This window comes from Onychomys torridus, chromosome 1 (assembly GCF_903995425.1).
Source record: "Onychomys torridus chromosome 1, mOncTor1.1, whole genome shotgun sequence".
Lineage (NCBI taxonomy): Eukaryota > Metazoa > Chordata > Mammalia > Rodentia > Cricetidae > Onychomys > Onychomys torridus.
This window is the reverse complement of record NC_050443.1, coordinates 10153642-10168191: the sequence shown is the minus strand read 5'-3', so window position 1 is coordinate 10168191 and position 14550 is coordinate 10153642. Positions and strand designations below refer to the sequence as shown.

The following is a 14550-nucleotide window of genomic DNA, read 5'->3' as shown; positions in this document are numbered from 1 at the left end:
GACAGCTGTATCATTAGCCTTTAGATTTCAAGGTGATAAAATCTCTGGCTGAGTCCGTGCGGACCTACGGGATCACAGCCTCTTTCACTGTAGCCCAGGTGGAGGCCTTAAACAGGCACTGCATGACACCCAATGATTGGAGCTGGCTTGCACGAGCGTGCTTGAGCCCAGGCCAATACTTAGACTGGAAGGCCTTCCTGATTGAGTTTGCTAATGAAGAGGCTGTGGCCAATAAGTGCAAATTGATACCCTTTGGCAGATTGCCCAGCTAGGCTGTCAATGGAAATATGCTGGGTTGTGTGTGACTAGTGTCCAGTATGAAAACTTTACCCGTGCTGTAAAACTGTCTAAACAGTTGTCCAGTTACCTTTTAGGCATTGGACAGGAGAATTCCACAACCTGATGGAACAACTGAGGGTGGCTATCGTCACGGTGAACTCGACCCAGGTGGACACCGGACTGGCGGAGGGATTAACTTCCTGGATTTCTTCTGCCCTTTCCCTGTTTAAGGAGTATATTTTTGGCATGCTGTCTTGGAGGGTGTGTGCTTTGTCTGTGGTTGGTCTGCCGTTCATGAGCACGTACAAAAAAGGACAAGGTCATTATCACTCAGGCATTAGCTGCTCTGGAGTGTGGCTCCTCCCCTCAGATCTGGCTTTCTGCCTTAAAGAACAAATGATAAGTTCACATAGCCTTTGCACCCCTAGGACTACTTAGTCCATTGCACTCGGGAAGGTATGTGGATAATTATCTTGTTTACTCACCTTCGATCGGTCAACGCATCATGAGGTGGGGACCTGATTGGGTGAAGTATTTGTACTGGGCACAGGATGCCAGGCTCGTGCACTGTACTTGGAAAGTAGGACGTTTTCCTTCCTTCAAGGAGATCAAGTCTGATTGCATATGGGTCAGTACCAATATCCCATCTCTGAAAAAAGGGTACTTGAAGGTCTTATCAGAGATCGGACCTCTACTCTCTCCTGTTGCTTAATTAATAAAGAGGGGGGAGATGTAGGGAGCCACCATTCTAAGATGGCGCCGACTTCCTGACAGCTTTGCTGTAAACAACTCCATATTTGGCTGTGCTTGCTGGGCTGCGGGCCTCGAGGCTTGTGCATGCGTGTATATGGTAATTTGGTCTTATGTCCTCAGCCTATCCCGTGGCTCCCCGTGCTTGCATTCTGGCGGGTTCCAATCACAGATTGACCCGTTCGCTTGGTTCCCTATATAAGCAGCTGCCTTTTGGTTCTTGGGGCCCTGTAGTAGGAATCTTAAAGGTACTTGTTAATAAAACTCAAACCCGAGGCCAGTTATTGGGGTGATTGCTGGAAGATCAGAGAAGCAGAACAAGCCACAGCTATCTCACCTTGCTAGTTCCTCAGGTGATCCTGTTTCCTCAGGCTGGAAGCTTCTGAGTCCTCCTCACATGAATCTCAGCTGAACTGTGTTTCTCCAAAGCTTAACTAACTACATGCTTTTTCCTCTTTAGTTCCTGGTCCTCGCGCCTTATATACCCTTTTCTTTCTGCCCCCACTCCCTGGGATTAAAGGTGTGGTCACCATGTTTAGCTGTTTCTAAAGTGGCCTTGAACTCAGAGATCTGGCTAGCTCTGCCTCCCAAGTGCTGGGATTAAAGGTGTGTACCACCACTGCCCAACTTCTGTTATGGCTTACTCTTCCCATTTTCTAGCCACAATTTCTGGCTCTGTTCTAGTGGCTGTCTGTTCTCTGACCCCAGATATGTTTATTTCGGGGAACACACAATATTTCAGGGAACACAATACCCACCACAGGGCCCCTCACCTCCCGCTCTCCCTCAATCAAGAGGTGCTCCAATAAAGTGTGATCTGAGAAGAATCCTCGAATGGTGGTCGTTCTTCCTCGCTGGTCGAGGAGCTCGCCTCAACCAACCAACCAACCAACCAACCAACCAGTCAAGAAGAAGAACCTTTCCTGCTTATTGAGAGAGTGCAGTGGGGATAGCTATAAAGGAAAGCTGTAATGCTTTCAGGGGGAGGAAGTAGAGGATCTGAGTCAGGGCTGCCTGACCCCACAGCTTGACTCCTCTCACCTTATACTGAGCCCCACACCAGCCCAGCTGTTTACCTGCTGCCAGATCTACTCCACCCTCTGTGACACACTGCAGTTCTTGGCCTCCTGGGCTGGGTGGACCTAGAAGAGAAGTGTGTCTGGCTTTGACTCTGCAGAGAACTCAGATGATTCATGAAGGCAGATGAAGACGATGTTGTCCTTGGAACGTGGAGCCCTAGTCCTCATCCAGCTGTCACTAAAGTACCTGTTCCTGGAGGAGTTGCTGGTCACCTGTGCAGGTAAGTGCTGGGCAGGGAGACGGCCCTCCTATGTCCCTGTGCTGTGGGGGGCAGCATGAGGGAACTTGGGGTGTGTAAATATGTGTCTATGTGTCGGTTGTGTGTGTCTGGGTCTGTGTGGTGTATGTATGTTTCATGTCTGTGTGTGTGAGTATGTCTATAACTGTGTATGGGACTGTGTGTGTCTGTGTCGTGTGTGTGTGTGTGTATGTGTGTGTGCTTATATGATTTGTGTTATATATGTATTTGTGTGTTTCTGTGTGAGTATGTGTCTCTGTGTGTGCCTGAGTGTTTCTGTGTGTTTGTATCTGTGTTTCTGTGTGGTATGTGTGTGTCCATGACTCTGTGTGTGCTTGTGGGTCTGTGTATATGGGTCTTGTGTGTGTCTACATGGTGTGTGTGCTTCTGTGTCTGTGTGTCTGTGTGGTAGACGTGTGTGTCTATGTGTGTCTGTGTAATGTGTGTGTGTTTGTGTAAATGTGTTTCTGTGTTTCTGTGTGTGTGTGTGTGTGTGTGTGTGTGTGTGTGTGTGTGTGTGTAACAAGGACTATGGAGTCCACATCCTTGAAAGCCCTTTCAGGGTCTGGGAAGAATCTGTGAACAGCTGATAATCTAATCTTTGATGATAGTAAATGAGTCTATGCACATGTAACCCTTTAGTTCATACGGTCGTTTTTCTTGAGTCAGTTTTCTCTCTGCACCACTTCTTCTATGTTCTTGTACTTACCTCTTCCAGGTCCCTTCTCCCCATCCTCTCACAACTCTCTCTTTTCCATCTCCATCCTCCTCATCCTCATTCTCCTCCATCTCCATCCTCCTCTTCATCCTCATTCTCCTCCATCTCCATCCTCTTCATCCTCATTCTCCTCCATCTCCATCCTCCTCCTCATCCTCATTCTCCTCCATCTCCATCCTCCTCATCCTCATTCTCCTCCATCTCCATCCTCCTCTTCATCCTCATTCTCCTCCATGTCCATCATCCTCTTCATCCTCATTCTCCTCCATCTCCATCCTCTTCTTCATCCTCATTCTCCTCCATCTCCATCCTCCTCCTCATCCTCATTCGCCTCCATCTCCATCCTCCTCTCATCCTCATTCTCCTCCATCTCCATCATCCTCCTCATCCTCATTCTCCTCCATCTCCATCCTCTTCTTCATCCTCATTCTCTTCAATCTCCATCCTCCTCCTCATTCTCCTTCTCCTCCATCTCCATCCTCCTCTTCATCCTCCTTCTCCTCCATCACCATCCTCTTCTTCATCCTCATTCTCCTCCATCTCCATCCTCCTCTTCATCCTCATTCTCCTCCATCTCCATCCTCTTCATCCTCATTCTCCTCCATCTCCATCCTCTTCATCCTCATTCTCCTCCATCTCCATCCTCTTCATCCTCATTCTCCTCCATCTCCATCCTCTTCATCCTCATTCTCCTCCATCTCCATCCTCCTCCTCATCCTCATTCTCCTCCATCACCATCCTCTTCTTCATCCTCAAACAGCTCCATCTCCATCCTCTTCATCCTCATTCTCCTCCATTTCCATCCTCCTCATCCTCACTCTCCTCCTTCTCCATCCTCTTCATTCTCATCCTCCTCGATCTCCATCCTCCACTTCATCCTCATTCTCCTCTATCTCCATCCTCCTCTTCATCCTCATTCTCCTCCATCTCCATCCTCCTCTTCAACCTCATTCTCCTCCATCTCCATCATCCTCTTCATCCTCATTCTCCTCCATCTCCATCCTCTTCTTCATCCTCATTCTCTTCCATCTCCATCCTCCTCCTCATTCTCCATCTCCTCCATCTCCATCCTCCTCTTCATCCTCCTTGTCCTCCATCACCATCCTCTTATTCATCCTCATTCTCCTCCATCTCCATCCTCTTCTTCATCCTCATTCTCCTCCATCTCCATCCTCTTCATCCTCATTCTCCTCCATCTCCATCCTCTTCATCCTCATTCTCCTCCATCTCCATCCTCTTCATCCTCATTCTCCTCCATCTCCATCCTCTTCATCCTCATTCTCCTCCATCTCCATCCTCTTCATCCTCATTCTCCTCCATCTCCATCCTCCTCCTCATCCTCATTCTCCTCCATCACCATCCTCTTCTTCATCCTCAAACTCCTCCATCTCCATCCTCTTCATCCTCATTCTCCTCCATCTCCATCCTCTTCTTCATCCTCATTCTCCTCCATCTCCATCCTCTTCATCCTCATTCTCCTCCATCTCCATCCTCCTCTTCATCCTCATTCTCCTCCATCTCCATCCTCCTCCTCCTCATTCTCCTCCATCTCCATCCTCTTCTTTATCTTCATCCTCCTCCATCACTATCCTCCTCCTCATCCTCATTCTCCTCCATCTCCATCCTCCTCATCCTCATTCTCCTCCATCTCCATCCTCTTCATCCTCATTCTCCTCCATCTCCATTCTCTTCATCCTCATTCTCCTCCATCTCCATCCTCTTCATCCTCATTCTCCTCCATCTCCATCCTCTTCATCCTCATTCTCCTCCATCTCCATCCTCTTCATCCTCATTCTCCTCCATCTCCATCCTCTTTGTCCTAATTCTCATCCATCTCCATCCTCTTCATCCTCATCCGCCTCCATTTCCATCCTCCTCATCCTATTCTCCTCAAACTCCATCCTCTTCATCCTCATTCTCCTCCATCTCCATCCTCTTCATCCTCATTCTCCTCCATCTCCATCCTCTTCATCCTCATTCTCCTCCATCTCCATCCTCCTCTTCATCCTCATTCTCCTCCATCTCCATCCTCTTCATCCTCATTCTCCTCCATCTCCATCCTCTTCATCCTCATTCTCCTCCATCTCCATCCTCCTCTTCATCCTCATTCTCCTCCATCTCCATCCTCTTCATCCTCATTCTCCTCCATCTCCATCCTCCTCTTCATCCTCATTCTCCTCCATCTCCATCCTCTTCATCCTCATTCTCCTCCATCTTCATCCTCTTCATCCTCTTTCTCCTCCATCTCCATCCTCTTCTTCATCTTTCTTCTCCTCCGTCTGCATCCTCCTCTTCATCCTCATTCTCCTCCATCTCCATCCTCTTCATCCTCATTCTCCTCCATATCCATCTTCCCACACATCCTCATTCTCCTCCATCTCCATCCTCTTCTTCATCCTCATCCTCCTACATCTCCATGCTCCTCTTCATCCTCATTCTCCACCATCCCCATCCTCTTCTTCATCCTCATTCTCCTCCATCTCCATCCTCCACTTCATCCTCATTCTCCTCTATCTCCATCCTCCTTTTCATCCTCATTCTCCTCCATCTCCATCCTCCTCTTCAACCTCATTCTCATCCATCTCCATCCTCCTCTTCATCCTCATTCTCCTCCATCTCCATCCTCTTCATCCTCATTCTCCTCCATCTCCATCCTCCTCTTCATCCTCATTCTCCTCCATCTCCATCCTCCTCATCCTCATTCTCCTCCATCTCCATCCTCTTCTTCATCCTCATTCTCCACCATCTCCATCCTCCTTCTCATCCTCATTCTCCTCCATCTCCATCCTCTTCATCCTCATTCTCCTCCATCTCCATCCTCCTCCTCATCCTCATTCTCCTCCATCTCCATCCTCTTCATCCTCATTCTCCTCCATCTCCAACCTCATCATCCTCATTCTCCTCCATCTCCATCCTCTTCTTCATCCTCATTCTCTACATTCTCCATCCTCCTCCTCATCCTCCTTCTCCTCCATCTCCATCCTCCTCTTCATCCTCATTCTCCTCCATCTCCATCCTCCTCTTCATCCTCATTCTCCTCCATCTCCATCCTCTTCATCCTCATTCTCCTCCATCTCCATCCTCCTCTTCATCCTCATTCTCCTCCATCTCCATCCTCTTCATCCTCATTCTCCTCCATCTCCATCCTCTTCATCCTCATTCTCCTCCATCTCCATCCTCTTCATCCTCATTCTCCTCCATCTCCACCCTCCTACACATCCTCATTCTCCTCCATCACCATCCTCTTCTTCATCCTCAAACTCCTCCATTTCCATCCTCTTCCTCCTCATTCTCCTCCATCTCCATCCTCCTCTTCGTCCTCATTCTCCTCCATCTCCATCCTCCTCATCCTCATTCTCCTCCTTCTCCATCCTCTTCATCCTCATCCTCCTCCATCTCCATCCTCCTCTTCATCCTCATTCTCCTCCATCTCCATCCTCTTCATCCTCATTCTCCTCCATCTCCATCCTCCTCATCCTCATTCTCCTCCATCTCCCTCCTGCTCATCCTCATTCTCCTCCATCTAGATCCTCCTCATCCTCATTCTCCTCCATCTCCATCCTCTTCTTCATCCTCATTCTCCTCCATCTCCATCCTCCTCCTCATTCTCCTCCATCTCCATCCTCCTCCTCCATCTCATTATCCTCCATCTCCATCGTCTTCTTCATCCACATTCTCCTCCATCTCCATCCTCCTCTTCATCCTCATTCTCCTCCATCTCCATCCTCTTCATCCTCATTCTCCTCCATCTCCATCCTCCTCCTCCTCCTCATTCTCCTCCATCTCCATCCTCTTCTTTATCTTCATCCTCCTCCATCACTATCCTCCTCCTCATCCTCATTCTCCTCCATCTCCATCCTCCTCATCCTCATTCTCCTCCATCTCCATCCTCTTCATCCTCATTCTCCTCCATCTCCATCCTCTTCATCCTCATTCTCCTCCATCTCCATCCTCTTCATCCTCATTCTCCTCCATCTCCATCCTCTTCATCCTCATTCTCCTCCATCTCCATCCTCTTCATCCTCATTCTCCTCCATCTCCATCCTCTTTGTCCTAATTCTCATCCATCTCCATCCTCTTCATCCTCATCCGCCTCCATCTCCATCCTCCTCATCCTATTCTCCTCAAACTCCATCCTCTTCATCCTCATTCTCCTCCATCTCCATCCTCTTCATCCTCATTCTCCTCCATCTCCATCCTCTTCATCCTCATTCTCCTCCATCTCCATCCTCTTCTTCATCCTCATTCTCCTCCATCTCCATCCTCTTCATCCTCATTCTCCTCCATCTCCATCCTCTTCATCCTCATTCTCCTCCATCTCCATCCTCCTCTTCATCCTCATTCTCCTCCATCTCCATCCTCTTCATCCTCATTCTCCTCCATCTCCATCCTCCTCTTCATCCTCATTCTCCTCCATCTCCATCCTCTTCATCCTCATTCTCCTCCATCTTCATCCTCTTCATCCTCTTTCTCCTCCATCTCCATCCTCTTCTTCATCTTTCTTCTCCTCCGTCTCCATCCTCCTCTTCATCCTCATTCTCCTCCATCTCCATCCTCCTCTTCATCCTCATTCTCCTCCATCTCCATCCTCCTCTTCATCCTCATTCTCCTCCATCTCCATCCTCTTCATCCTCCTTCTCCTTCATCACCATCCTCCCCTTCATCCTCATTCTCCTCCATCTCCATCTTCTTCATCCTCATTCTCCTCCATCTCCATCCTCCTCATCCTCAGTATCTCCCATCTCCATCCTCTTCATCCTCATTCTCCTCCATCTCCATCCTCTTCATCCTCATTCTCCTCCATCTCCATCCTCTTCATCCTCATTCTCTTCCATACCCATCCCCTTCATCCTCATTCTCCTCCGTCTTCATGCACTTTTTCATCCTCATTCTCCTCCATCTCCATCCTCTTCATCCTCATTCTTTTCCATCTCCATCCTCCTCTTCATCCTCATTCTCCTCCATCCCCATCCTCTTCATCCTCATTCTCCTCGATCTCCATCCACTTCTTCATCCTCATTTTCCTCCATCTCTGTCCTCGTCATCCTCATTCTACTCCATCTCCATCCTCTTCTTCATCCTCATTCTCCTCCATATCCATCCTCCTGTTCATCCTCATTCTCCACCATCTCCATCCTCCTCGTCATCCTCATTCTCCTCCATCTCCATCCTCCTCATCCTCATTCTCCTCCATCTCCATCCACTTCCACTTCATTATCCTCCATCTCCATCGTCCTCTTCATCCTCATTCTCCTCCATCTCCATCCTCCTCTTCATCCTCATTCTCCTCCATCTCCATCCTCCTCTTCGCCTCCTTCTCCTCCATCTCCATCCTCTTCATCCTCATTCTCCTCCATCTCCATCCTATTCTTCATCCTCACTCTCCTCCATCTCCATCCTCCTCTTCATCCTCATTCTCGTCCATCTCCATCCTCCTCCTCATCCTCTTTCTCCTCCATCTACATCCTCTTCATCCTCATTTTCCTCCATCTCCATCTTCTTCTTCATCCTCATTCTCCTCCATCTCTGTCCTCCTCTTCATCCATATTCTCCTCCATCTCCATACTCTACATCCTCATTCTCGTCTATCTCCACCCTCCTCCTCAGCCTCAATCTCCTCCATCTCCATCCTCCTCCTCATCCTCATGCTCCTCCATCTCCATCCTCTTCATCCTCATTCTCCTCCATCTCCATCCTCCTCCTCATCCTCATTCTCCTCCATCTCCATCCTCTTCTTCATCCTCATTCTCCTCCATCTCCATCCTCCTCCTGATCCTCATCCTCCTCATCTCTGAGAGGATGAGATGGATAGAATAGAGTGATGAGAGATGGATGAATGGAGAAATGTAGTGATGAAGATGGATGGGATGTATGGTTATGTCTAGTATGAGGATGAAGAGGGAGGATGGATGGAGGTGAATGAGGATGAAGAGGGGATGGAGAATGGAGGAGAATCAGGCTGAAGAGGATGGATATGGAGGAAAATGAGGATGAAGAGATGGAGATGGAGCAGAAAAGAGGGAGGATGGAGATGGAGGTGAAATGAGGATGATAGAGGAGGATGGAGATGAGGAGAAATAGGATGAAGAGCATTGGAGATGGAAGAGAAATGAGGATGAAGATGAAGGATGGAGATGAGGAGAATGAGGCAATGAAAAGGGATGGAGACGGAAGAGAATGAGGATGAAGAGCATGAGAATGGAAGAGACAGAAGAATAAAAGAGGGGATGGAGATGTAGGAGATGAGGATAAGAGGATGGAGATGGAGGAGAATGAGGAAGAAGAGGAGGATGGAGTGGAAAGCGTGGAGGGGTAGGAGAAATGAGGATGCAGAGGAGGATGATGGATCGAGGATGAGAGGAGAGAATGGAGGAGATGAGGCGAGAGGAGGTAGAGGATGAGAGAGAATGAGGAGTAGAGGATGCGAAGGATGGAGGACAAAGAGGATGAAGAAGATGGAGAAGGAGGAGAATAAAGATGAAGAGGTTGGACTTGGAGGATAATGAGGATGAAGAAGAGGATGGAGATGGAGGAGAATGAGGATGAAGAAGAGGATGGAGATGGAGGAGAATGAGGATGAAGAGGATGGATATGGGAGGAGAAAGAGGATGAAGAGGATGGAGATGGAGGTAGATGAGGATGAGGAGGATGGAAGAATGGAGGAGCAAAAGAGGAGAAGAAGATGGAGATGGAGGAGAATGAGGATGAAGAGGAGGATGGAGATGGAGGAGAATGAGGATGAAGAGGATGGAGATGGAGAAGAATGAAGATGAAGGAGAGAATGGAGATGGAGGAGAATGAGGATGAAGAGGGATGGAGATGGAGGAGAATGAGGATGAAGGAGGAGAGAGGACATGAAGATGAAAAGAGGATGGAGATGGAGGAGAAGGAGGATGAGGAGGGATGAGATGGAGGAAGATTGAGGAGAACGAGGAGGATGGAGATGGGGGAAAAAAGGAAGAGGATGAGAGACGATGAGATGAGGCAATGAGGAGGAGGAGAGGATGGAGATGAGAAGGAGAATGAGGAGGAGGGAGGATGGAGATGGAGTAGATGCAGATGAAGAAGAGGATGGAGATGGAGGAGAATGAGGAATGAGGAGGATCTAGATGGAGGAGAATGAGGATGAGCAGGAGTATGGAGATGGAGCAGAATGTGGATGAGGAGGATGGAGATGGAGGAGAATGAGGATGGAGGAGAGGATGGGAGATGGAGAAAGAATGAGCGAGTGAGAGAGGATGGAGATGGAGGAGAATGAGGATGAAGAGGATGGAGATGGAGGAGAATGAGGATGAAAAAGGGGATGGAGATGGAGGAGAATGAGGAGGAGGAGTTGGATGGAGATGGAGGAGGATGAGGATGAGGAGGAGGATGATGATGGAGGAGAATGAGAATGAAGAAGACGATGGAGGTGGAGGACAAGGAGCATGAGGAGGAGGATAGAGATAGAGGAGAATGAGGATGAAGAGGAAGAAGGAGATGGAGGGGAATGAGGATGAAGAGGGTGTAGATGGAGGAGAATGAGGATGAAGAGTAGGATGGAGATGGAGGAGAGTGAGGACGAAGAGGATGGAGATGGAGGAGAATGTGGATGAGGAGCATGGAGATGGAGGAGAATGAGGATGAAGAGGAGGATGGAGATGGACGAGAATGACGATGAAGAGGATGGAGATGGAGGAGAATGAGGATGAAGAAGAGGATGGAGATGGAGGAGAATGAGGATGAGGAGGAGGATGGAGATGGAAGAGAATGAGGATGAAGAGGATGGAGATGGAGGAGAATGAGAAGGAGGAGGAGGATGGAGATGGAGGAGGATGAGGATCAGGAGGAGGATGGAGATGGAGGAGAATGAGGATGAAGAAGAGGATGGAGATGGAGGAGAATGAGGGATGAGTGAGGAGGCAATGGACGATGGGAGGCAGAATGACGATGAAGAGCATAGTGGGAGATGGAGGAGCATCGGAGGCCATGAGGGCAGGCAGCGATGGAGATGGATGGAGATTCGAGGCCTGACGGAGGCAAGGGTGGAGATAGACCGAGACCATGAGGATGTAGAGGTATGGGAGATGGAGGCAGAATATGGGTGAAGAGACAGGACCAGCAGATGGCAGGAGAATGAGGCATTTAAGAAAGAATGATGGAAGCATGGAGGGAGAATTGGAAGGATGAAGGAGGATGTAGATGGATGGAGAAAAGAGGATGAGGAGGACGGATGGAGATGGAGGCAGAATGACGATGGAAGACGGCAGGTATGGAGATGCCAGCGAGAGTGAGGCATGAAGCAATAGGGATGGAGCCTGGAGTAGAATTGAGCGATGAGAGGGATCGGACGACTGGAGGATGGTAAGGAGGGCGCAAGGAGGAGGATTGAGATGGAGGAGAATGAGGATGAAGAGGAGGATGGAGATGGAGGAGAATGAGGATGAAGAGGAGGATTTGGAGCATGGCAGCGATAACTGAAGTGATAGTGGATGGAGATGGAGGAGAATGAGGATGAGGAGGATGGAGATGGAGGAGAATGAGGATGACGAGGAGGATGGAGATGGTGGAGAATGAGGATGAACAGAGGATGGATATGGGGGAGAATGAGGATGAAGAAGAGATGGAGATGGAGTAGAATGAGGATGAACGAGGACAGAGATGGAGGAAAATGAGGATGAAGAAGTGGATGGAGATCGAGGAGAATGAGGATGAAGAGGATGGGGATGTAGGAGAATGAGGATGAAGAGGAGGATGGAGCTGGAGGAGAATGAGGATGAAGAGGATGGAGATGGAGGAGAATGAAGATGAAGAAGATGGAGATGGAGGAGAATGAGGAATGAAGAGGATGGAGATGGAGGAGAATGAGGATGAAGAGGATGGAGATGGAGGAGAATGAGGATGAAGAGGATGGAGATGGAGGAGAATGAGGATGAGGAGGATGGAGATGGAGGAGAATGAGGATGAGGAGGAGGATGGAGATGGAGGAGGATGAAGATAAAGAAGAGGATGGAGATGGAGTAGAAATAGGGAGGAGGAGGAGGTTGGAGATGGAGGAGAATGAGATGAAAAGGATGGAGATGGAGTTGAATGAGGATGAAGAGGAGGATGGAGATGGAGGAGAATGAGGATGAAGAAGACGATGGAGATGGAGGATAATGAGATGGAGGAGGAGGATGGAGATGGAGGAGAATGAGGAGGAGGATGAGATGGAGGAGATGAGGATGAAGAAGAGGATGGCAGATGGAGGAGAATGAGGATGAGGAGGATCTAGATGGAGGAAGAATGAGGATGAGGAGGAGGATGGAGATGGAGCAGAATGAGGATGAGGAGGGGATGGAGATGGAAGAAAGAATGAGGATGAAGAGGATGGAGATGGAGGAGAATGAGAATGAAGAATAGGATAGAGATGGAGGAGAATGAGGATGAAGAGGATGGAGAAGGAGGAGAATGAGGATGAGGAGGATGGAGATGAAGGAGAATGAGGATGAAGAGGAGGATGGAGATGGAAGGAGAATGAGGATGAGGAGGATGGTGATGGAGGAGTTTGAGGATGAAAAAGAGGATGGTGATGGAAATGAGAAGGAAATGAAGGATGAGGGGGGGAAGGAGGATGGAGATGCAAGAGAATGATGATGAAGAGGATAGGAAGATGGAGGAGAATGAGGATGAAGAAGGATGGAGATGGAGGAGAATGAGGATGAAGAGGATGGAGATGGAGGAGAATGAGGATGAAGAGGAGGATGGAGATGGAGGAGAATGAGGATGAAGAGGATGGAGATGGAGGAGAATGAGGATGAAGAGGAGGATGGAGATGGAGGAGAATGAGGATGAAGAGGAGGATGGAGATGGAGGAGAAGGAGGATGAGGAGGAGGATGGAGAATGTAGAGAATGAGGATGAAGAAGAGGATGGAGATGGAGGAGAATGAGGATGATGAGGTTTGAGATGGAGGAGAATGAGGATGAGGAGGATGGAGATGGAGGAGAATGAGGATGAGGAGGAGGATGGAGATGGAGGAGAATGAGGATGAAGAGGATGGAGATGGAGGAGAATGAGGATGAAGGAGGAGGATGGAGATGGTGGAGAATGAGGATGAAGAAGAGGATGGAGATGGAGGAGAATGAGGATGAGGAGGATGGAGATGGAGGAGAATGAGGATGAGGAAGGAGGAATGGAGAATGGAGGAGAATGAGGATGAAGAGGATGGAGATGGAGCAGAATGAGGATGAAGAGGAGGATGGAGATGGATGAGAATGAGGTTGAAGATGAGGATTTTGATGGAGGAGAATGAGGATGAAGAGGAGGATGGAGATAGAGGAGAATGAGGATGAACTGGAGGATGGAGATGGAGGAGGATGAGGATGAAGAAGAGGATGGTGATGGTGGAGAGTGAGGATGAAGAGGAGCATGTAGATGGAGGAGGATGAGGATGAAGAAGAGGGATGGAGATGGAGCAGAATTAGGATGAGTAGGAGGATGGATATGGAGGAGAATGAGGATGAAGTGGATGGAGATGGAGGAGAGAATGAGGATGAAGAGGAGGATGCAGACGGAGAGAGAGAAAGATGAAGAGGGATGGAGATGGAGGAGAAAGAGGATGAAGAGGATGGAGATGGAGGAGAATGAGGATGAAGAGTAGGACATGGAGGAGAATGAGGATGAAGAGGAGGATAGAGATGGAGGAGAATGAGGATGAAGAGGATGGAGATGGAGGAGAATGAAGATGAAGAGTATGGACATGGAGGAGAATGAGGATGAAGAGGAGGATGGAGATAGAGGAGAATGAAGATGAACTGGAGGATGGAGATGGAGGAGGATGAGGATGAAGAAGAGGATGGTGATGGTGGAGAGTGAGGATGAAGAGGAGCATGCAGATGGAGGAGAATGAGGATGAAGAGGATGGAGATGGAGGAGAATGAGGATGAAAAAGGGGATGGAGATGGAGGAGAATGAGGAGGAGGAGTTGGATGGAGATGGAGGAGGATGAGGATGAGGAGGAGGATGATGATGGAGGAGAATGAGAATGAAGAAGACGATGGAGGTGGAGGACAAGGAGCATGAGGAGGAGGAGAGAGATAGAGGAGAATGAGGATGAAGAGGAGGAAGGAGATGGAGGAGAATGAGGATGAAGAGGATGTAGATGGAGGAGAATGAGGATGAAGAGTAGGATGGAAATGGAGGAGAATGAGGACGAAGAGGATGGAGATGGAGGAGAATGTGGATGAGGAGCATGGAGATGGAGGAGAATGAGGGATGAAGAGGAGGATAGAGATGGATGAGAATGACGATGAAGAGGATGGGAGATGGAGGAGAATGAGGATGAAGAAAGAGGATGGAAGATGGAGAGGAGAATGAGGATGAGGAGGAGGATGGAGATGGAAGAGAATGAGGATGAAGAGGATGGGAGATGGAGGAGAATGAGGATGAAGAAGAGCATGGAGATGGAGGAGAATGAAGAAAGGAGGAGGAGGATGGAGATGGAGGAGGAGGTGGAGATGGAGGAG

At 48.8% G+C, this 14550-nt stretch overlaps 1 protein-coding gene across 1 annotated transcript in view; it reads left to right on the top strand.

Moving 5' to 3' along the window:
- Positions 1-2241: 2241 nt before the first annotated feature.
- The window catches only part of Hif3a (hypoxia inducible factor 3 subunit alpha), a 27831-nt gene continuing 15522 nt past the window's right edge, over positions 2242-14550 (top strand). Inside the window, 1 exon segment of the mRNA XM_036174728.1 lies at positions 2242-2329. Within this exon segment, the coding sequence (XP_036030621.1) occupies positions 2242-2329 (88 nt within the window).